Raw genomic sequence first — 24,806 nt, forward strand, 5'->3', positions numbered from 1 at the left:
GGGCCTCCAGGGCAAATCGGCGCGACCAAACGAATATTGTTATTAGTTCTGAGTCAATCACACCGCGTTAGATAGCATCAGAGTGTGCACCAAACAGCTGCGATTTTCTTCTCCAGAACAGCTTCACAGAAAAGAATAAAAAACCGCTAGTGTAAAATGGCTTGGAACATTCCGTGATTTTGTTAATAGCTTGTTTGCCGAGTCAATCGGTAATAAAGTGGTTACTTATTACGAGCGTAATTAAGGGTGACAACCACGCGAGAATATACCGCTGGTCGATCGAGCCTGCACTCAAGATATTTGAACCACTTGTAAAGTTCCCAAGTAACGACGACCTAAGAACAGTTGTATCGCAAGATACAAAGTTTACGCGCAAGTCAACTCAATGCGAATGAGCTCAACATCTTGGTTTTCCATCTCGTGAACCGTAAGTGTCACTACAATTCTATAGCGGCTACCAGCATTGTATATGGACAATAACATACTTCAGGCATGTGATATATAGATACAGAAGACAGAGCTCTGTTTGAGTCAAAATGTGGCCTCGTAAAGACGCGTTTGTTACAAGGTAACATCTAAAACTTATTTTCTACTTTGTAGTGTTTATTCAGTGACCTTTGTTTCTAACTTGATAATGCGTCAGCGCGGCACATAATATTGGAATAATTATAATTGGTAAAAATCGATTTTGAATAAGGAGGAGATTTAAAGTTAATGATTAAATGAATTATATTCTTATTTTGTTTTATCTAGCAATGCTTTCCCATAGGGAGTATCAAAATGTATTTAAGAGCTCCTTTTTGCTTTTCGTGCCAAACAATGTTTACCAACAATCAATATCAATATTGGAATTGAGGCAATCAATCCAACAGTTAAACACGTCGAGTTGGCATCAGATTTGTTTTCCTTCAGTAATTAATACTGGTATCAAATAGAAGAGAGTCATAAATCACTAGATGTAAGTGTGTTATAGACAGATTTTCAAGTGTCCGATGACAGCGGCCAACAGAGCGTTCGCTCGCGCCCCGCAGCGAGGATAGAGTAGCTTTAAATTTTCTTTTAAACAGTGGAACTTTCTTTATTAGTACAAACACTTTAACATCAGACATACTCTGTAACGAGATTACCAATCATATTCTACTAAGATCATGTAATCCAGCGCCCTGGAGACCCAAAACTAACATTCTTATCCGGTTTATTGGACACTAATTGATATACATTATGGTCACGTGAAAGGGGTGGATGGGAGGGGGGGGGGGGGGGGGGGTAAGGATTTTTTTGTAGGATGCAGCCGGTACGCACATAGCAATGCAAGAGCATCGTGTTAGCGAAAAAGGGGGTATACGTGACCTACCATGACTCTAAAAAGCCGATATATATGTAGACATTTCTATTCGGAATACGAACAAGTAAAGTTACCTATGTAACATGCTACTAAGACCTAAAAATCCCTTCGATGGAACATTCAGACTAGCGACAAGCATGTTCTTTTGTGTCTGCTCCATCCTGGATTTTGCGAATTGAACAGGAACCTATAGCGAGTGAGCCGACCTAGTGAAGTGATAAGGTCACGATTCACTATTTTAACTCGTTATTCTATCTATAATTTTAACTTTAACTTGAATTCATTTCTGATGATTCTTGTCCCCTCAAGTAATTTCCTGTCTATTCTTACCCCGATAATTCGAAACCCCCTTTAGATCGGCGGAATATATCCTAATCTAATCAGATTTTCTCTTGCAGCTTCTTTCACTTATTCAGCCTTTTTTGCTATTGTACTTATGATATTTCCTTTTTCTTTTAGATAATAGTAAAATCTATTTCTAATCTCTTAAATAACTTTATTCCGATGTCCCCAAGAAGTTACCTGGCTCAACTAGGTATATAAACATTCCATCTAAATTTATTGATACGGTGGTCCAAGATAACAGGAGCCTCCAAGAAAAAAACATAGTGATAGAGAGTTTGAGTTATCTGGGTAAAATAAAATAGAAGAAAAAAAGTAATTGAAGGAAACACGAACTTTCTCTCAGTTTCCTGTCACTCATCAGAAGGGCGCGAGAGGAACAAAACGCGAAAGTGATCTGACAGAATGTTATTGACCAAATATTGGTATTTTCTCGTTTCATGTTTTAGGGTTGTGATTCTTTTGACGTACATGTATCAGATTTTTCTGATTTCTGGAACGATTTTCTAAACACCAGTCTGTTTTTGACAATTGTGAGATTTATTTCGCTGCAAATTAGCGATGATCGGCGTAACATGTAGTTGATAACCCTAGTCAATTCCAGTTCTGTTTTATCTTTGTTTCGCATTCTAGGGAATCTTGAGTATCTCAACAATCACAAATAAATTTCAGCGCAACATTTGTGTTTTCTATCCTCAGTTTACAAGTAGATGATATGAAGATTGTAACGGAAATTGCTATTGGCGGTGCCCAGTTCCCGGCCAAAGGGGCGCTTGCGGCCATATACAACCAATTCGTATCTCAACAATTACACGAAACTCGCTAATCACAAATAACTAGAAAATCTCTCAAGTGCTCAATAACGAACAAGGACAGTACATCATCAAAAAGGAGAGAATTATAAAGACAAAAGGACCCGGCAGATTTGAAACAATATATCACACCCCGACATAATGAAACACAACGCTTCCTCTGATTGGTCGTTTCGCGGAGTCATGGTCATTCGTTAATTTGTAGCAACGACGCGCGCTAGCCGCTGTTAACATCTGTGTCTCCAGTCTTCTTTCGGCTGTGAGCAGCTTTTGACAACTTCTCACCAGTTTACACGTCTTTCGACGGAGATGTACATCTTTTTAAATGAAGGTACGGGAAACTGCTCGTTTTTTTCATATTTTCTTTTTTTTTTTTTATATTTAAAATATCTGCGTTTGGGTTAAGTCTGAGTTATGTTTCCTCGGATTATTTGCGTATAAAATTAATATATCTACTTTTCTGTTGGAAAATTTCCCGCCGCTATTCATTGGAAATCTTTCCCTAAGTTTGACCCTTAGTGCTGTTGTAATTTAAAAGCCCAGTTTCTTTTTTATACATTGTACAATATTGTAAATAAGTGCTCAGCGCTTAAACAAACAAATCTTCGTTTCGTCAAAAAACGCACTTGACATGAAAAAAAATAGAAGGAAGCCCAATATATACTTGCTCCATTTTGGACATGTTAATGACTTAAAACAGAAGTGTGTCGTTTAATGTATAGTTTAAGGTAGCCTCACAAAACCTAGCTATCAAGATTCGTTTTAATTCTAGGTAATCTACACACGAGATTAGTATCGGCCTACCCCCCTTTACAAAGTTGAATGCATGGCTCGGAATGACATTTCATTTGAGAATGGAATATTTATCAAAAATGTTCTTAAGCAGAGCTCCTAATATTATCCTCGTTTCGAGTACTTCCTGAACGCTGTTGAAATAGCGGTCAATATGTTAATTTAATTCTTGAAGGTGTCGTAAAAATTTGTTGTCCATTAAAAAAAACCTGAAAATTGCAAGTTAGAAGCGAAAAGATAACTCTTATAAAAACACAGCAGGAGCAACAATCAAACAACTGGTATTCTTTTAATGTAAAGCTTTAAATCAGTCGGAAAAACAAATGTTAAAATCATAAGAATAATTAAATATTTAAACCTGCAAATCGTGTATTTGTGCTAAAAAGTAGCTTTGGTATTAAGCAAAAACAAAGCAGTGGAATATGACATTACATGATCTTACTTTTTTGGATCGGCACTTTTTCTTCCTAGTGTTGAGTAAGTGTTTTTTATCCTTACTACCCGATTAGCAAAAGCAAGTTAAGCCACGCTTTTGTTTCGGCACTACTTCGTGGATGTATTGTGTGGGAGAGGGGTAGGGTACTTGTTGTCATGAGTATTATCTGTGGCGTGGTAGTCATCTGTCACGCTATCTCGCCGTTTCGAATCTTTCCGCCCTTGCCATTAAACCAGCCATTAAATTTTCATTGATCAAAACGATATGCAATTCAAAAGCAAAATATGAAAAAATACCACTAATGTCAGGGCGAGTTTTACTTATTACTCATGTCGCTCGGAATGATTGGTCACTTTTTTGTAATTTGATGCCTGAGATTAGGGTAAAATTCCCTGTAGATTCGGTGGCTAATTTTCGTTTAACCGTTTTGGTGTCTCTGGTTTTAGACATTAGGGCGCGGCAAGGTGTAATTGAATCGGAGTGCCGTACATGTATAATTACTTGTCTTTGGCGCTCGGGGCGACGCACCTGTAGCTCTCGAGTGCTTCGAAAACATCGTTAATACCACTACAGGAACCGTGGCGCTTAGCACTCGGTGAAACACTTTGCAAAGGGGGATTAGCGGCGTGGCTATTAAAAAGTGCTTGTGAGAGGCTCATCGGTCAAGACGCGCAAATTCTCGTTGGATATAAGTGAAACAACACTAACAAAACAAGGAGCTCTTGCGTTTATAGGTACGTTAGCTATTAGAATAAGATATTTTCAAGAGAACGTCTAAAACATTTTGCGGCATTGGATTTTATTCCTATCACAGGCACATTTCATAAGGTTGTTTTGCGTAATACTATCGTTGTCGAGGCTTCCCCTCTAAGGTTTAGCACGGCATAGTATTTATAGTAATAACCACGCGAGAACATTTTCTAGATTGTGATTGGAAATTATAGTGACATTAATTTGTTATTAGGTGGCAATGGTATAAGAAAAGAGCTTAATAGAAAATACGAATACTCTACTCTTTTGATCGGTGTGTTTTTACGTAATATCACTTGTTGTGCGTCTTGTTGCTGAGACGTGAGGAAACAGAAGGACTTCATTGGGCGTTGTTTTGCTCATTAGTAGACATTTTAGTTTAAAGGCTATTATCTTTGGTTACAATTGTTTTGGGTAAAGAATTGCAAGCATATGTTTTCGGCAGCAATTTATCATTATTTTTGTGAACTTTTGTTAAACCATGTGTCCAAAAATATGATAAAATAATGACTAAGTGAGGATGACCTAAAAAAATAGCAAAGAGGATCTTTTCATCGACAGTGAAGCCTTGGAGGAACTTTAAACTTCAACACACAAGGTTTATCCTTATTAATTCTACACCAGTCAGGTTCACAGACGTTTATTAAGAGATGATCATCAAAGTAAATTTTGATTAAAAGACTGGTAGAGTCTACTTCACGCCTTTTCCTGCATTAATCCACGTTTATCTGTAAATCTAGAACCATGACACAGGAAGAGAAATGGTAATCAGTTAAGAAGAGCGGAGCTTGAGCCCTACCCAAGAAAGTGTCACGTGTTTTATTCGGCGCGCATTCCCCCGCAGAAAGGCGAACAAGCGTACACTCCGAGTGGAGGGAGACAAGGAGCACTCTCATTGCTAACGGAACTGCACAAAAGGGCAGGAAACCAAAAACCTTACGGAGAAAAAAAGAAGCGTCGAGCCACTCAAAAAGGTAAGACAGAATCCACTCTCCTACATTCCCCATAACAGCACAAGAGAGAAAAAAAATAACTAAAAGAAGAAGTAGTAGAAGAAGAAAAGTGGAAACAACACGCCCGCACATTTGGTGACACTATGACTACTGGGGCTGTCTTCGTTTATTCATATGAGTTCCAGACGCGTACGCCAAGATCTTCTGAGGCTAAGAAGGCTTAGAAAAGAATAAAACATCTTTTTGGCTACCAAAGAAGGGGGGGGGAGGAACTGTTTGCGCACGCTCCCCCTGTCCCCACCCCTAGCTACTACGCGACCTAGGAATTTTCGTGTTGTACTGTATGCTTATTCGTGGTTTCTTGGACGTCTCCAATCATGATGAATGTGCCAATCCAAGCTTTATACACTAGAACCCAATCGTACATAATGTACATCATCAGGATTCTAGTGAAATCCGTTTTAGTTAAACCGAGTTAAGTCGCTAGGAAATGCAGAATTTGTTTTAGCAGAAGCCCTTCTTATCTTAAAACCAGAGATATTCCCGATAAATACACGCCTATAAGTTAAAGACTACCTTTTTCTCCATTCAAAAGTTTTAACGCCAAACGACCCCACCGTCCTTAGTGCCATTGTGATCTTTAAAAGACTGTTTTTAGCGAAAAGCCTATCCCCATCTCGCTAAGATAATCTCCGCAAAGTAAATACGTCTTTTATTTTTAGACTGTTATTTTAACTATCATAGATAATCACATGAAAGCAAAAGGAATTATTACATTAGTGTTTTGTCTGTTAAATATCAACTCCTGGGGGCATGTTTTATAGTGGGCACTGCATTTGCGCGCGCCTATTATTTTTGGATAAATAATAAATATAAATGGACCTATTGAAACTGCTCAGATATTTTAAACAGTTTCGTATCAGTAAATAATTACTCAGATTCTAAATATCATTATTTTAGTGACGTAGATCCTAGTGCCAAAAAGCCGTCTTTTGTGGTGTCTAGGATCTGAGTATTTTCGGGCGATGAATCACGCATGGGGACTGCGAATTGACTGGTAATCAGAAAGCATTCTTTGCGAGTATTTTCCTAGATTATTTTACTTGAATCAGTCTTCTTATTATCATGTAAACCTGGTGAGCTAAGTGTTGTGAATGATCAAGGAAGCTTTTCGAAACAACACTGGTGTTTTGCGTTTAAGCTTGTGAGAAATCGCGCTCGATGTCCAGAGCGACCGCAAAGCACACTGGATCTTAGATCATTTATGCTGTGGGTAAAATTCAGACATGCGCTAGAACCTGATGATTCGTTTACTCACTCGCCACATTAGTTCTTGTGCCTTTTGCTAACCGTGAACGAGCCTGAAGCTTACCCTGAATTTTGAGGCACCGCATGTCTAACTATTTGCCTGACCTTACTTAGCACAGAAATTCAGGCTTATCCATTATACCCATCGCCGGCAATGACAGAAATTCAACAATTTTATTATTTCGCTGTCATGAAACAAAATGCAATTAAAAGTCGTTAGAAAACAATGCAGTTTTCGACAACTTAGCCACTCTTGATGTGATGTTTTTAGCGATAATGGTAGTTTACTTGCATGCGTGAAATTGTCTAAATTTAATCAAAAAGCAAGAATTCAGTTTTAATCATTTCGTTTAAAAAAAAAACTATGATTGATTTAGTGGAGTTCGATATCATTTTCATGACAAAAAGGCATCGTTTCAGCTAAACTTGCCACTGTCGAGGGGAGAAGCTGTCCTAACATCTTCCAAAGGAATTATGGAAAGCACAAATAACCGTTTGTACTCTAAATTTGCATATCAATTGGCTGTATACAAACGTCTTATTTGTAAATTTACTATTGCACGAGTGAAATCAAACCACAATTAAAACACTAGCAAGCAGGCAACGAGGCCGATGGTGTTGGAAAAGGCGTAGATGGTGCTTGTTTCCGAGTTGCAGGTAGGAAAACGATTCTGTCACTTTGTTGGTCACGAAAAATGCCGGATACTACGATGGAGTAAAATTAACAGCGTCGTCAACTACGAATGCCCTTAGCCGGCTTTTAAATCAAGTTTAGAGGTAGAGGCCCTTGTATTTTGATCATGTATTCAAAGAGCCGTGACTTTCACAACTTTTCCAGTCGCTTGAAAACAGTTTTCGTAGATATCTACCATTGGAATAACAAGCACTTAGCCGTGTTAGTCCAGATTAGTTTACGAGCTGTAAAATACTGGAGTAAATACATAAGTCACACTCTTAAACAACTTATGCTCTTTGTGCTTTTGATTGATATGTGGACGTTCATAAGCAACAGAGAGACAGACATATGGTCGCCCCGGGAGGTGAGCTCGTTCATCAAGGCTTTTCTTTTTCAAATGGTGCGAAAATGACTGATCCCTGAATATGGCTCTTTGCCTTTCGTTTGATTAAGGAAGTCATATACAAACATATGCCATGCTCACATTGGTGATTACAGTGTTTATGTCCAGTTCTCTGAGACACTCGTGGTGTGCACTAGGCTAAAGGAGCCTCCGAAGAGATTGGATTCTTCCTGGCTCTCTATCATCAATGGTCTGTCTGATATAAACAATTGTTGGTCTTATAAGTAAGTAGTATTATAAAGAATTAATTACTGATGCTTTACTTGAATATTCAGTTCAGGATATTGCGCTTTTCGACCTCAAAATCTCTTATTTCCCAGCCAAACGCTGATTGCCTGAGCCTCTTTTACGAAAATATGCAAAATTGAACACTTTGAGATAACAAAATCTTGGACTACTGCAGAATAGGGAATCTTATTTCATCAAGTTATCGACAATTACGTTTAACTAAATCTGCCTTCTCTTCCACAGTCACTTTTTTTAGCCTTTGTGGGAAATGCTTTCAATGTAAAAGCTTAATTTTAAATGTGTCCCCTTCAAGTCTGAAAAGTAGCAGTTATAGCCTAAAGGACTTAGCTTCTCTTTCTTACTCAGACACCTCTTTCACAATCCGGAGTCCGTTCCAGGACTTATTTGACCGAAGCCATAATGATTCGCTTCCATACCAAAGTAAATGTTCAGTGAGTGTGATACAAAATCAAGTCAACCCTAAAGTCTAAAGACAATGGCTAATGATACGTCTCTTTTGAAATAAATTTGTATTTACACTCTGGGAGGAGGAATGCTTATAGGGTAGTCATGGTTCTGTTGGGATTCGCTCAACGTGTAACAATTCCCGCCATATACCAACCTACGAGTCATTTATGCGTTGCTATTGTCATAAAGAGCTATTGTTATACGATAAGTCTAACACAATGCCTGGATTGAGTGTGGGGCTCTCAATAGACGAGGACTTTGAGTTCTAGTGTGAAACGACAACAAAGAATCTCTAAAAAGCAATAGCAAGAATAAAAGGACTGGTCTCGGTGAATCCGGGGAATAATAGCTAAATAAAACTTGATAGCCATTCAATAGAAACAGAAAGCATCGACGATAGACCGCGTTGACGTGCTATATTTGTTATGACAAGCTATTGGATGTTAACAGCTTCCGATCTCTTTTGCCAGCCTTCAGAATAAGACACATGGAAGTGAAGTTAAACTTTTGATGAATTTAACAACAAGACCGCCCTCCGGTAAACAGAATTACCATAACTATAAGAGCATACCTCTAAATTTACACTTTAAAAGATTATATTTCCTAGAGTAACACTTTAACAGGAAGACTAGCAGGTGCTATATGCTCAAGTCGCTGTTCTTCGTGTTTTTCTTTATCTAATTCATAAGTCTTTAGCTCGTTAGTGAAAATTCTATAAAGTTCCTGTCGGGTTTATGCCATGGACATCCGTTTACTTGTCGTCCGAAAAACAGCGTTTTAATAGAATCAGACATTTTACACCTAAACCTTATTTTACACCTAAACCTTATTGGTAGAGGTCAGACGTCTTGGCGCGTCATTGAAGTGTTTCCGATGTCAGCCTATTCTCAACATTATCTCTCCCAACAAATAATTAATCATTACGTGTAAGGGGGTGTAAGGGGTCGGATTGTTTAAAACCTTTAATAATCGTCGTCATTTTCTGTTGACCACTATTCCCGTTTATATTTACCTCAACACAGGCGTTGTCAGCTTAGCTAATGTTATTGTTGTTGCGGTTGCCAATGATGCTGATAATATTGTTGTTGTTGTTGAGGTTTTGTTGCTGTATCTATGATAAGAATGCATATAACTTCAGTAGATGCAAACTTATCTTAAATGAAACGAGCATTCGAGCATTTTGCTTTTTTCAGAAAACGACCATTGAGAGCACTTCGAGAATTTTTCAAAATTAATATTATAAAAAAACATTCAATACCGACAACAAAGCCCAATTCAGATTCGCCTGCCCTTTCTCAACAAATAAAGAATACTTTGAACTCACTAGGAAGAAGGAACAAAGACAACTAGGAAAAAGGAGGGAAGACAATTAACTGGGTTATTTGAATAAATTGAAAACTGTCGGGCAGTTATTCCATCCAAGACCTGTCCCGACTGTCGGGCATATAGCCACTGCGTATAGAAAAGACATGGTATTACTATTGACACATGCACCATTGGAATTCACATAGGATGAATACAACAGGTACAGACATAAAAACTGCCCAAATCAAGTCTTTTGTCAAAACGACTTATTCCAAATTATTCCAGGTGCCTGTTTTCTCTATTTTCCGTTGTAATACTTCAAAACGATTTTTGCACCTTATGCTTGGCATTGTCATGCGCACACAAAAACACATCAAGAGATTTTTGACAAGAGCAAACAACCCAAAAACAATAATAACCGGGATGCGTTTTTTTTCCAAACGAACCAAACTCCCTTAAACTAGAACCATAAAGGGAATTCGTGAGGTTCAAAAGATTTCAAATATTTGGACAATCTTCGCGGACCTTTTGGGTGACATTTTAGCAAGACTACAGCATTAATTTTGACAGGTTTTTGAACTATTAAATCATGAAATGTTTGATCAAGTTTTTAGGGGATGTAAACAAAGAGCTGTACTTGTCAAAGATCGCATAGTTTTGATTCCTTTACCATGGCATCATCTCTCTAAGTTCATCATTGGATGTATTGATATCATGAGATGAGAGATCGAGTTAGCCATAATACGCAGTGTTCGGCAATAAGCTAGCTGTTTTCGCCATCAGTGCAATCAATGAATGGTATTTTACGAGCTAATGACGATTAATCGGCTATGAAACCTCATAGCATACCTTCTTCAGAATTGTTAGGTGAACCTTTCAGTATGTTTTTGTTTTTCAATTTTTTATTGTTTATTTTTAAGAAATTAATAGTTAACCATTATTTCCGGGGCGTTGTTAATGTCACATTTTCGCTCACTCTTTTTGCTAAGTTATCTTGTACTTAAAACTGCCAAGGTAGTTTATAAGTTGTTATTTTTGTTTGTTGTCCGTTTTTTTTGTTCCCAGAAAGAGTGTTAGCAGGTTAGTGTTGAATTTTGAGCTTCTTGCCTTTTTTTTTCTCTTTTAGGTTTGAAAACAAGTTGTTGATTTTGCAGGAGGGACATAGCCGAAGAGGTAAAAGTAAAAACCATATTGAAAATAGATACATCTATATTTGTAATGCCTACCAGGGACTTAAAATAGCTCAAGGTTTTTTCTTAGTCTTTCTTGATGAGAGCGCGCTCAAGTTGAAATCTATATACTAATTCCACAATAAAAACATTTAGCTCTAAAACTTATGGGAGTTTGCTAATTGTTTATATTAGTAAGTCAAACACAATGGTGTATTAATCTAGCTGCACTCCCGGAATGCTATTGTTTTCCTACTGTGCCACAACTTTTTTAACTCGCCTGTAAGCTGTCAATCATTTCAATCACAAAATGTCATTAAACGCTTGACTGGCTTTTTGGTCACGTGTCGTGGAAATCAACATCGGGACCAATGCTCAATGAAAATTTTCCTAACTCCGAGCCAAATATGCCGCAATCTTGAGTAGGTGAGTAGGGCAATAAGAGATTGCCCTTATACGCTTCATACATTGCTGTTTGGAATCCAAATGTGTCCTAAATTAGGGGATTGTGATTTCTGATCGCTAGATCCGGTCAAGGGACGCGTTGTAGCGCCTTTGTGCAAGGAGGAGAAAGTTTTGTAATCTGCAACCGACTCCAGCAAGAGAACAACCAACGATTGTGATACGCATTGGAGATAAACATGGTACTAGCAGGGAGGACAAGTCTTGGATTTACGCTTTTACTTGTGTTTATAACTGGCAATCAAGGACAAAGACAAGGTAAGAAAACTTGGCTGTTTGTTATATTTGCTTTAGCTAGTATCCTTACGAGAATGACTTCCGTTTATTCGCACTCTAACTTCCTAAAATGGTCTTGAATAGCGATGCTCACGGGTTATTTAGCTTTCGAGGGTTGAAATCTAACTTTTTAAAAACCAGGCATTTATAGCTGCTAAGTTTTCCAATTGATGAATGCTTATTTTAGATACTTGATTTCGTGGTCTGTTATAAATTTTCAAAGATGCGTTATCGATACTCGTCACTTTGGTGTTAGTGAGCAAAACTTCCGTTATACTGTAAATATTCATTTGATTTTCTACAGTATATGACCAGCTAACAGTGTTCATGATATAATCTAGGAATTCTTCTTCACAAATGCCTAATTATGAATCGCTTTACAGAGTCAATTAGCTCGCCAGCAGTGAAAATGAGCAATTCACTCATGTACAGTGTTGCTACGAGATGTGTAAACTTGCATCGGACAAAAGGTTTTGATTCGCGGTGAATCTAGTAGTTATCATTGGTTAGAATACCTTAAATGTGTTATCAAACTCATGCTAACGATGATATGTATAAAATTCGTAATAGATTTCGCCGTTTGAGCGTATATAGCTAGAAGTATTTGTAACCTAAAACTGGCTTTTCTACCGTGAGCTGTTTGCCATGCGGTGTTCAGTTGTGAACCTATCTTCACTGATCGACCGGTCTGCTCTAAACTAAATAAACATTTTGTGATAGCAGTCACTAAAAGTGCATTTTACATTGCTTTGGCATTAATTCTGGACTCTGTTCGTTCAAAATACGACGTTTGGGATTTATTTTAATGGGTCAAAGGTTGATGTACCGACTCGATACTTCTCCAAATTAGATTGAATTTGTGTATTTTTACCGTAGTTTTAAATTGCGCGATATAGACTTTCGCCTCTTATTTAACCACAAAAGAACGCGCGAAAAGTGCTTTATAACGTTGTTGTGCTCTAAGTGATTTTCTGTTAAACTTAGTGGGTTAATGATAAACCCCTCCTTTCTTTTTCTCTGAGGTCTGACTCCACTTTGTAGGAGATGGCTTTCTGGTTCGATACAGCACAGCATGTAGTGTTCTTGTTGACATCATAATACCTTATGTTTTTGACATAGGATGGGAATAAATAACAAAGAGCTGAAATTCTAACAATAATAAACTGATATATCTGTGACACTTCGAGCTTTCTAGGGAACTAAAAAAGCACTATTGATAATAACAAAATATCGGCCTTCTCTAAATCAGTGATCTTTGGAGCACCCAAACCGGAAAGAGTAGGACAGATTTTCAATAAATCCACCCAAAGATTATTCTTTCAAGCGAAGAGGCCTCACGTATTTTGATGACGTAACTTTTAGAAACTTTGATTAAAAAACTTCTGTTTTCGTGATTTATGAAAGTGTTGTTTACTATACTTTAAAGAGTTTTATATTACTAATACACAGTTGTAAATCCGATATTTTAATCCGGAGAGTTCCACTGCAATTTTCCTACCACGCAATCGAAGCCTTTGCATTCTCAGTTTATCAATATTTCGCCTCGTAGGAATAGTTTTGGTTAGGGCTGGTATGTGGTGAAATGTCATTAGTTCCCATGTTTCTCTTCTCCTCATAATTTATTGTACGTGCTTTCACACTTGTGTTATTTCTAATTCCTACAGAATCTTCTTGTTACGAAGCAAACGAACTTGTTTTTAAATTTCTCAAAAAATTAATTCTGATAATATTCATAATTTTATTTCTATACATCCTATATTTCTTGAGCAGGCTTTATTACATCGCGTGTTCTTTTGGCCCTATCAACCAAGCGTATTCTTTATTCTTAATCAGATAAAATGATGTTAAGAGAATGAGTGTTTTTCTGTGATGTTTCGATTTAATACGAGTCCAGATAATACTGCTGAAAAAACTCGCTTCGGCCTAGACAATACACATATATATTTGTCGATATAAAATTAATAAAAATGCTTAGATGCCAGTATTTTCATTGTTTATTACCTATTTTTTTATCCATTACGAATTTATAAGAGAACAAAACGCTGGGTAAAGTGTGTATCTCGATGTGGACTCCCTGTGGAGTTCGCTTCCTGCGTTGGTACCTACGAATGCGCAAATCTGACGTTAAGTTTACGAAAGTTTGTTATGTGAAGCATAAAAAAACTACCTCATTACTGTATATCTTAGCTCATGCATTCCAAGTGCTATTTTTCTTGGTTGTATCTACAACATGCGAGCGTATTTAAGTGTTCTCGTAACTCGTTTGTAACATGTGTTTTTTTGCAAACTCATACGGTGTGAAGCGACCCAGACTTTTTGGAGTCAGTCTCATCACCTAAACATGTTTACAAATACAGCGATTCTTTATCACAAACCATCCAGATTCACCTCTTGGCATCCTGAAAATCGTTAGCTAATTACACACTCATAAAATCTTGTATTTTTTTATGTTTTTCTAAAGCACGCATTTACCACATATGGAAAACGTTAATTTGGACATGACAATAATTCTGTCAACTGCATATTATATTAATAAGATGTCTCCCCCTGTGATCTTGTTAGGGTGTTTGAAAGCGGTTGTTTGTCTCTTCTTCACTACTTTATGTCTCGGTTCTATCTTCATATTCTACTACTCTACCAAGTTGTTTTTCAAAATGTCTTAGGAATAGATAATTGGTGAGAATTTGTCTTGAAGAATGATAACGGCTTCTTCAAACGATTTGTTCGACGCACGAAAAGCATGTAACTTTATAGGCCCTCGGTGTCACTCAACCGAAATCTTAGCTTCCTCACTCACAAAGCACATGGCAACTAGCTTTCACCGTACTATTTCTGAGATCAAATTCATAATCCTCATCGAACGACTCGACCAGTTTTCGCGGGTTTCTGTGAGATTCTTTTAAATATCATCCAACTAGCTCCCCTTGTTAAATGACTTTGGCAAAATACTAGCCGGATGGGTATTAAATAGAACCATCCGATACAAATGCCCAAATAAAACGTTATAAAGGATCTGGTGACCTGTAGAGTGTTATCAAAAGGATAACGTATATATACGCCCTCTTTGTCATAACCCGTAAAAAGTACACAATTGGTTAAATTTTGTAACTCTCTTAGATTAAGTTAACACTCGGTTTTGATTTCAGGAATCAGCGATTTATTCGATTTACCACAGCTTTTTTCGTGTAAGATACACTTTACTTCTCCTTTCACCATCACAAATATCACACCTTATTCAATTATACTGTAAGTCGCGTTCAATCAACACCAGAAACTCTTACAGGGGTCTGCACGGAATACACAATTCCGGATTTAGTTCTAGAGGCATAGCTGATGATAACATTAGGAAAGTCATTCATGAACAACTCCTAAATATGCGTCTTTTTTGGCGTCAATGATTTTGTGTTTTACTACTTCCTCAATTTGAGAGAGAGCTAACTTGCCCATCTTGTGGCTAAAGTTCAAGGCTGTTCCTCGTCCGTTGTGCTGCTATCTTGCCACAGCACTGGTTAATTACTAGCCCTGCCCGACTGTCTGGCTCTCGCTTTCCATCTGCCTATCGCAAAATTTATCCCAAAGTTGACCTTAAAGACCCACGATAACAGACAGGGACCTTTTTGGGATACGGCTAAAACGTAGAATCGCGCTATATCAAAATCTCATTAAAAATTAACTTGAGAATTTCCTAATTGTTGCAAAGTTGGTTTGTGTGAGTTATTTCTGGTTGAAGTGCGTTGCGGATATACCATAGTAATAATTGTTTTTTCATAGCCCCAGTCATAGCTATAGCCAGTGATTGACGGGAGGGAATATTGGAATACTTGTGGCGCGAACAATGTAAAGACGTTGAGCGCGGAACGGCTATTTACGTCAGTTTCTCCGCTGACGTAAACTACCGAACTTGAGGATCCCTGCGGCTACTACAAGATACCTAGAAAACATGCCACCTTAAACTAGAAAAGAACGCTTTAGGGCGAACGACCGCCTCGTGCGTTTAAACGGGAGTTAATTAAAGGGGCATAGTAGAACCAGAAATTGCTATAGCTCCTTTATTAATAATTTGGCTAGCCTTGTCACTCGTTTATATCAAATCGATTTAATTAAAGGCGCGATGTAGCCACTTGTATATATCACTCGATCACAGGATTTGCCTTGGGCCGCAACCCGTGGACGCCTTCGGGATTCTCGAGTATCGATCCATAGCCTTTAAACTGCACCTACTTCTGTAACGATGAACAGTTATGAGACGCAAATAAAAACTTGCGGAGTTTTGAGCCAGTGTCGAACGCCTCTCCATTACCCTAGAGTGGTTGATTAGTATCGTAGCCACGCTTCAGCCCGCATAATCGGTAATTCCGCCTGCAAATAAGGTATATCCCAAATAGTCGAAATACTCGCTGAATGGGGGTTATCATTCGCTGTTGACCTTTTTTTGCGCCACACACACTAAGTATGATATCGTCCCAGTTATTACGATCACGATCGACAAACACCTATTTCGGGATATCCTGGGATACCATTCAGCCAACCTTAGAATAGAACCACGTGGCCCTGATCCCCAAACAACTTACTTATGAGGGACTTTGTTTATTTTGTTGATTAATGTTACATATGCTCTGAGTGTATTTTATGTATTCGGATGTAGGCAATTTAAGGTGGAACTAACCATATAATACGATGAACAATCGAATGCCCTCGATGAGAATTTCTTTTTTATTATCATTTTCTTTGGGAATTCCCATGTGACGATGCGTTTTATTCTAGCTTATCATTAAAGGACCCCTTTGTTTTTACCATTTATCGAGAGCCTGTTGCCTCCGTCATAATGTGACGGATCAGCCAGGGTCTAAAACATCAAGCTCATTTTACATGATCATAATTTAATAACTAGTGAAGCCGTTCAGCTTTATTGCTTGTATCAGTTTATGCTATTCATTTAAGTGAAGTCTTTTGCACCACAGTTATTTTTTAGCCGAGTGTGTGATTCTAAGACTGCATAGATATCTTCCATATCGCCTTTAAATCTGCAGTATAGAGTTCGAAAGCGAACTTCAGATCTCTCGCTAAGTTAAGGATCTAGACGCCAGGTCATCTTAATATCAAGTGTATAATTTTCCCACACACATTTTTTTCGCCACACAAGCTGACATAATATCTCCTTTAAGATAATGACAAACCTGGGATAATGGATATTTTTTAATTGTTTTTATTTGTTGTTCTGTCTTTCCTATACTTCCCTTCCTTTACTTATTTTAGCACACATTGTAGTTTTGCTTCTCTCGCTGCTTGGCTCGTGTCGGCTCGCGATTGTTTTTCGCACCAAATTGAGGCGTTAAATCCAGCCGTACTTCTGCATATTCTCAAATCCTATAAGTAATGTGTTTTGCAATGTTCAAGTGACAAAGAACAAAGTTCATCTCCTGTAACGAGTGATATTTTCAAACACCGATTAACGTATAGGTCACAAGTTCGTCATCTTGCAAATGCCTTGTAAAGATGAGCCACGATGTCACGTCCCTAGAGAGATTTGTTGCACTCGGGATTTATTATGCTGGAGATCTGTTACTCGACGTATGATAAAGACCTTGAAATAAAAAAGATTGTCTATCTAATATTTTTTGTGGTATTCCGTCATTGTATTGTAGTTACATTGTACAGAATATGGCTTTACATGTTTTTTTCCTGTCCCCTTTTTTTAGCCTCCGATGATTTTATATTCACAAGCCTCACAAAAAAAATCACTATGGTCGTTATTAATGTCATCACATCATGACACGTTCATCATCATCATTTTTATCATCATCATCATCCTAATAACAGTCGTTGTATTCGTTTGCAATCATCATTATCAGTAGCAAGTCATCATCATCATCGTCATTGTCTTCATCATTACCATCATGGTCATTGTCTTCATCATTACCATCATCGTCATTGCATTCCTCATTATTTTGTCTTAATTATCGTCATTATAACTAGCGTCATCTTCACCTTCATTTTATCTCAAGCATCAATTTTAGATTATTATTTTCCAATTCTTTATTGTGTCTTTCTTTTTCTTCCAGCTCCAACAGTCACACTGACTCCTAAAGACTTTGCAGGCGTCACACGAGGATTTGTATATATGATATGTAACGTTACTGGCAGCCCGATGCCGACGTTAACGTGGTATAAGAATGGGAGTGTAATCAGGAACTCTCGAATCCAGATATTTACAATGCCTTACGGGGGGCTTATACGTATTGGACCTCTCAGGGCAAAGATACATAAGGCTACCTATGAATGCGAGGCAGATAATGGAGTGGGACCACCACTACGGGACTCTTCGACTTTAATCGTTCACACAGGTACGTGAAAGTTTGAGGAATGTTGTATCTTAAAAGTTATAAGGGATGATACTATAGTCCCTTGAGGGTCAATAGGTGTAAAAGGTGGGGTTTGAGATGCCCAATGGGTGTAAAGGGTGGGGTTTGAGATGCATAATGGGTGTAAAGGGTGGGGTTTGAGATGCACAATGGGTGTAAAGGGTGGGGTTTGAGATGCATAATGGATGTAAAGGGCGGGGTTTGAGATGCATAATGGGTGTAACGGGGGTGGGGTGGGGTGGTGCTGTGTGTTGATGTTATGTTGGAGTTGTTGGCTTAGTAATGGGTGATGGTTTGCGATACTTTATTAATTTATTTTTATTTTTTGCCTAATAATCCACCACATTGTAACAGGTTGCTACCGTTCACATGCTCATAGCGTACTTCCTTCCTGGGGCTTGTGATGCATCGCGTTTTGATTAAGACAATGTCTTCAGTCACGAAATCTATTGTGACGCAGTACAAAAATCACAGCTATTGAACTGTCCGGAAATAACCTTGTTTAGATAAAAGAATCATTCTTAGGGGCTTGTCACATGAGAGTGGGACAAAGAAAGTGTATTAGACCACAATTGTGAAATGTGTAGATTGTTTGACTCACCATTTCCCTCTCTTTTCAGTGGTTTTGTTCTTGTTATTTTTCTTCTCGCAGCTCAACTTGACCGAGCTTCACGGTTACTGCCCCCTCTCGATAATTACTTTCGCGGTTCAGTACACAATAAGCTCAAAGTTTCTTTACCCTGATTAATGGTTGTTAACAAGACTATAAACGAAAATAAAGCGAAGAGCTTTTGTGCTCTTGTGCGTTCACCTGTCGGTCAGGATCCGATGTACAACTTTTTACTCATCTCTTCAACTCCACCTTTTACCTAAAATGTTCCTGTGGACGTTCTTCAGAAGAAGGGAGTTGGCTTCTATTTGTGCATATTGTAACAAGGCACACTTAATATTTTGAATGGAAGATACGGCTGTCCGAGTTGTAGGTCACTTATATCTTATCCTTGAACATTTCAAATTCCTTTTTGCTGTTTATCTAAATGGCAAGTACTATCCTTTTTGCACTCGTGGCGCAGGCGTGTGACATGTAATTATTGTTCTACCCTGTTCACTGGTACCAATCCTGCTAACGCCCGTATAAGTAGTTTATTAGAGGGGCTATGTTACTTTACGCACCCTTTATTTGGATTTAACCATCTCAGTAAGGCGTCACCTTTGCCTGTTACGGCTATCACAAAGCGGTGCACGTTATCATTTGCCCACCAAGTTTTACTTCATAACCTGCTCAAATAGACGGGAACTAATATCACTTCTGTGAGCTGGACTATATCTTCTGTAAGCTGTACAATCCCATTCAATGGTGTATTTTTAGTTATGTGAACCTCAGATGCGGCACTTTTAATTGTTAAGTATTGTCTTTGCTTCTAAGAATAAGTCGTTTTGTCGGGGTGTTTTGACATCTGCTTTAGTTTAGGTTTGTGGAAGTAGATGCGCTTCGTAGAACTTCTTAGTGTTTTATTCTTCGGCGGGTTTTTATTCTTACTGGATTAAACAGTGGAAAAAAGCGCTCCTCCAAATTAAAAATGTGCATTATACTACTAATACTACTATGATTCTTTAATCGCCACATTGTAAACAGCGCCCAAAAATGAAAGAGTAACCATTTTCGCACCATATCCAGCGCAGTTGATATGCGTAATGCTAGACTACATGCGCTGATCCATGCTGCCTGCCCCCGAGGCTGGTTAACCTTTTATCACTGTGTTCTTTACAATTAAAGCGAACAAAACGCATCTGAAGACCATACTTCTTCAAGCGCAGAGTTATTAAGGGTGTCCAACTTTGTGAGCTATAAATTCTGCTATGTTACTGTAAGGATGTTGCTATTAATTACTTCATATTAGGGCTCTATATTGGGGTGTTGAGAGGCACTTGCACGCTAGCAGAAACACCCCCAAGGAGCTATTTATCCCAAAGGATATTGGAGGTCGATTGAGAGAATTATCTGTTGTTCATTTTGAGAGCGTCCGGGGTGGTTTCCTGTGTAGACTAGCTTGTATCGCCCATGGCTAGGGAGTCACATGTGTCCGTTATGGCTAGGGAGTCACATGCGTCCGTAATGGCTAGGGAGTCACCTGTGTCCGTAATGGCAAGGGAGTCACACGCGTCCGTAATGGCTAGGGAGTCACATGCGTCCGTGATGGCTAGGGAGTCACATGCGTCCGTAATGGCTAGGGGGTCACATGCGTCCGTAATGGCTAGGGAGTCACATGTGTCCGTAATGGCTAGGGAGTCACATGTGTCCGTAATGGCTAGGGGGTCAAATGCGTCCGTAATGGCTAGGGGGTCACATGGCGTCCGTAATGGCTAGGGAGTCACACGCGTCCGTAATGGCTAGGGAGTCACATGCGTCCGTAATGGCTAGGGAGTCACATGCGTCCGTAATAGCTAGGGAGTCACATGCGTCCGTAATGGCTAGGGGGTCACATGTGTCCGTAATGGCTAGGGAGTCACATGTGTCCGTAATGGCTAGGGAGTCACATGCGTCCGTAATGGCTAGGGAGTCACATGCGTCCGTAATGGCTAGGGGGTCACATGTGTCCGTAAGAGAGAAGAGCGTGAAGGTGGTGTAGAGCCCTCTGAGGCGAACCTCAGGCTTAATATAATGCCCTCATTCCGTAATGGCAGACACACACAGACACCACAATCTTGGCTCTATCAATCGTTTGATGATTCATTAACACTGCAGTACGTGCTTTTAAAATCGCAGAAACGATTCATTATAGGGTTAGTTTTGGCGTCGCCCTGTACCCCTTTTATCTTGAAGGTGTGACTCCATGTATCCATGTATGGAAAACACGTCTTGTATTCTGTATGAGTGTATGAGTGTTGGTTTTGCTATTTTGTGGTTGTTAGTATCTCAGATAGTGGTAAAAACGAGATGTGCTGTTAATATTTGGTTGCTCATTAGATTTCAAATCTATGCAACCATTTCGTGGTATTACTCTTTTTAAATGTTGTTGTATGGAATACGATACAGTAGGTGTGACTTCACTACATGTTCGAATTTCGGGAATTCTTTATATCGTTTTATCGACTGGCTTAAACGTACCCAGTATTCTAACAAACTGATGATACAAGAGTCGGTAGATTGGTTGATTATATATATAACATCAGTCTTCTTCCACAGCTTTCTTCCACCTTTTTTAATTATTTACGCCTTGGTCGTTATTTAGACTGGATAAATCATCCTTTTGAACTCCTTTCTTCTCGGCGTTTTTCATATTCCTTGTTTTCCTTCCCAAGGTATTGTCGAGTCACCCTGACCCTTTTGTGTTTTGTTTGTCTCTCGGTTGACTTTGATGTTAGTATCTGTAATAGCGCAGTGCAAGCTATAATAACTTCCCATAAACCTCATACGCCCTTCCTCCTTAGGAAATATGTTTTTTATTGAAAGCTTTTACTATGGGATTGTTAGTTGTCTTGCTTGTACTTTTTTTTTTTCGGAAGTTGTTTAATCTCTATCAGCTTTGGGGACGGATTATGTGATTTCGAACTTTGTTTACTGCTTAGTTTTAAATTTCAAAACGTAAAAACGTCTATAGTCATAGTGATTAGAGGACACTTAAGGCTGATCCGATAGTTATAAGATCACAAACCTGACTAAAGCGACAGACAAAAGTTAATTGAATAGTTCAAGAAGGAAATAACTCGCATATTGCCGCCTACTTCAAATACTGCAAATCAGCGCAATAAACCACCGAAATCCGCGAGCTTTATCATTGACCTCAAAACCTCAAACTTGCAGTTTTAATTTTCTCTCTGTCGGATTATACTTTATGGATTTACATAGAACTAAAAACACCATCGTAATTTAAGAAATATAATTTTCCACGTCTTTTTGCGGACAATGGGCTGTCAACAATCTGTAGGGAGCTCATTATTGTCCGAACAATAAAGTCTTCAATGGTGCTTTGTCCTTCAGGTTTTATTTGTGCAACGATTTCAAGTCGGTAAATAACAAAAAGCGCCCGTAAGAGCTTGATAATTAGCTCCAAACAAAAGTTTCCTGAAGCAGTGGCTTATTATGAGACAGGGTTCTGTGAGCTTGTTGGAGCTGTCTGTCATTGCCCGCCCAGCTGAATCTTACCCCACGATCTACCGACAGAACAAGGAGCCATCAATTTGGTTCTGATATTTGATGGATTTGGATGACTTTAATATGCAAATTATGTTCAGTCAGTAGTTATTCTTGTTGATATTTGCATGGATTCAGTGAGTTTGTTATCAGAAGGGATTTTGTGTGAAAGCAGTTTAAATTGTAATCCCCTTAGACATAAGCACTTTATTCTATCACAGTGCATGTCTTGATCTCTTAAATCCCTCTAGACCTCTGAACACTTGGTTAAAAACTCATTGTAAAATCTACATTCTGGGCATTGTATTTTTTTTTTTTTTTTTACTGCATTCTCTATAATATGTCTTTTATATACTCCAATACTCCTATATGCCAGCAGCGTTGAAATGTTCAAGTTTTACACTGCACTAGATCTATGTTGACAGTGCAGGAACTCAACCATACAGCCGTTTGCACGCCACTTGTCACAATTCGTTGTCGCGCTTCTAGCGCTTCCGTTTATGTATTTAGTCTAGTTCTATTGAATATTTGGGTAGTTCATTAGCGCGAGGACTTATCTCGGCCCTTTGCTGAAGTGCCACACATCCGGTAGATGTCGACCTTGGCGAAACACGACTTGCACTCTGCCGTGATGTAAGCGATCTCGGCCACAGCGGGCAAGGCTGGAGCTTTGCCTTAACGCGTGGCTCTCGCGCTGCATGGGCTTGGGTCGTGCAGAGCGTTAGTTACTGTGTTATGTGTATTTGTGTACAGTACGCTATTGTGATCCGTCAAGGGTTCCTCGTGATTCGAAACACGCATTTGAAGCATAAAGGCAAATGACGTACATTCAGTCGAGTGTATCTAAGCACCGTTTTTCATTGCTTTTCTTATTTGATTTATCTCCCCCGCTTGTTCTGCCTCCCTTTGATAAATAGCGTCTAGCAGAGTGACCCACCTCGAAGACTCGAGTCTCAGCTATTGTCTTGTTTAGTAACGTTAAATTTATTTGCGTCAACAAACGAGAAATTATATTCTGGTTGGATTTCAATACGAAACGCAAAACGTTCTACGAATCAATTTCAATGATACTGAGTCTAGTATCGGGTCCTCCTTGAATTCCTTTAGGGACTGCCTGTTTGAAATTTGACAGCTGACAAAATTTCGGAAAAAATTCGAGCAAGCCTAAATTACCTAAAAACAAAAGCAAACAAGAAAGCCTTTGATAAAAAGCACAGCCAAAAACAGAAAAGGGCGACCTCTTAGCAGCGTGTGTCAGACGATTTATCTTTTCGAATCAAATTGCCTCCAAAGGGTCACTCACAATACACTTTCTGACATCGTTACATATGGCACTTGGCCGTTGGTTGGTCATTTTTGATAAGGCGAGTTTTCAATATTACCAGTCATAACCCTCCACACAATTACCCCTCCCCCTAACCCCACATCTGTTGAATGCGTCTACCTCTAATCTCGCTGAATCTTATCGTCCACAGCGAGTACGAAACCCGCAGGGTTCCCACGTATTGCCAAACACCCTTCGTTCAAGCAGAGAAGGAGTGGGGATGATGTGACATTCACGTGCGCAGCAGTAGGAACTCCAACGCCCAATATCACGTGGTTTAAGGATAGATTACCCATCGTTCTTAACGACCCTCGTGTCTCGGTTCTGTCGGACGGGAGAAAGCTGCGCATTACTGACCTGCGCGAGTCTGATAATGGAAAATACTCCTGTGTGGCGAGGAACGCCTTGGGAATGGTGTTCTCAAGTCAAGCCATGCCTGCTAGGCTCTTTATTGTTGGTGAGTAGGAATGTTAGGTTTGGTAACGGAGCCCGAGAACCCCATAAAAGTGGACCCACCTGATATATGGATTTCCGTTGTATAAAGGTACTTTTTAGGTAATTTTACAGCTTACTGCATCTTCTTGCAATGTGTCTTTCTCGGGGCAAACATTGACCATAAGTTCTATTCACAGAAGTCTCGTTTTCTTGTTTACAAACTATTCCTTGTCAAAACTGTGAATGATCTGTTTTAGGGACGGACGACTGAAAAACTACTTTCCCTGCTTTTGACGGCGAAACAAAATCTGCCTCGTCTATCTACAGAGAAGAAAACACTCATAACATGTCCAATTTTCTAGTTGTCCATTATGTAAAGTGAAAATAACACTAGTATTTAACTCTTTCAGTCGTGCGCAGTAAGCCGGAGTTCACGCTCCGACCTCAGGACAAGACTGTTGACCCTGATACGGACGTGGAGCTGAAGTGCTCGGCACGTGGAAGCCCCACCCCCTCCATCGTGTGGGAGGTGGACGGAAGCCGGATCTCGGGGCAGAATGGCGAGCTGATCATCAGGGGCATCCAGAGATCCGGGAATTACAGCTGCATCGCGGACAGCAACATGGGGCGTGTGCAAGCTTACGCCTATGTCACCGTCAGATGTAAGTCACGCTATGTAGTCAGACAGAGGCATTGTATACTTTAGGCGTGAAGTAGCAGTTTATTTTTGGGGGTCAAAGACACAACGAAACAAAAGAAACTTGTGTAACAAGTGACAACGCCCATGTCACCGTCTGATGTAAGTCACGCTATGTAGTCAGACAG

At 39.1% G+C, this 24,806-nt stretch overlaps 1 protein-coding gene across 10 annotated transcripts in view; it reads left to right on the forward strand.

The window, feature by feature from the left end:
- The first annotated feature begins 282 nt into the window (after positions 1-282).
- LOC5519043 (receptor-type tyrosine-protein phosphatase F) overlaps positions 283-24,806 on the forward strand; it is a 39,100-nt gene continuing 14,576 nt past the window's right edge. For 3 of the 10 annotated variants that reach the window (XM_032363828.2, XM_048724780.1, XM_048724785.1), the window contains exons 1-5: positions 11,285-11,413; positions 11,514-11,707; positions 17,788-18,069; positions 23,698-24,003; positions 24,392-24,643. In XM_032363828.2, the coding sequence (XP_032219719.2) occupies positions 11,629-11,707; positions 17,788-18,069; positions 23,698-24,003; positions 24,392-24,643 (919 nt within the window). In that variant the 5' untranslated portion in view covers positions 11,285-11,413; positions 11,514-11,628. Of the gene's footprint in view, positions 428-2,738; positions 2,831-5,217; positions 5,452-7,216; positions 7,396-7,924; positions 8,042-8,865; positions 9,052-10,590; positions 10,686-10,944; positions 10,992-11,284; positions 11,414-11,513; positions 11,708-17,787; positions 18,070-23,697; positions 24,004-24,391; positions 24,644-24,806 lie in introns of those variants that run through there. The other 7 variants (XM_032363827.2, XM_048724765.1, XM_032363830.2 and 4 more) reach the window with 7 other exon arrangements.

The sequence above is a fragment of the Nematostella vectensis genome, chromosome 1 (genome assembly GCF_932526225.1).
Source record: "Nematostella vectensis chromosome 1, jaNemVect1.1, whole genome shotgun sequence".
NCBI lineage: Eukaryota > Metazoa > Cnidaria > Anthozoa > Actiniaria > Edwardsiidae > Nematostella > Nematostella vectensis.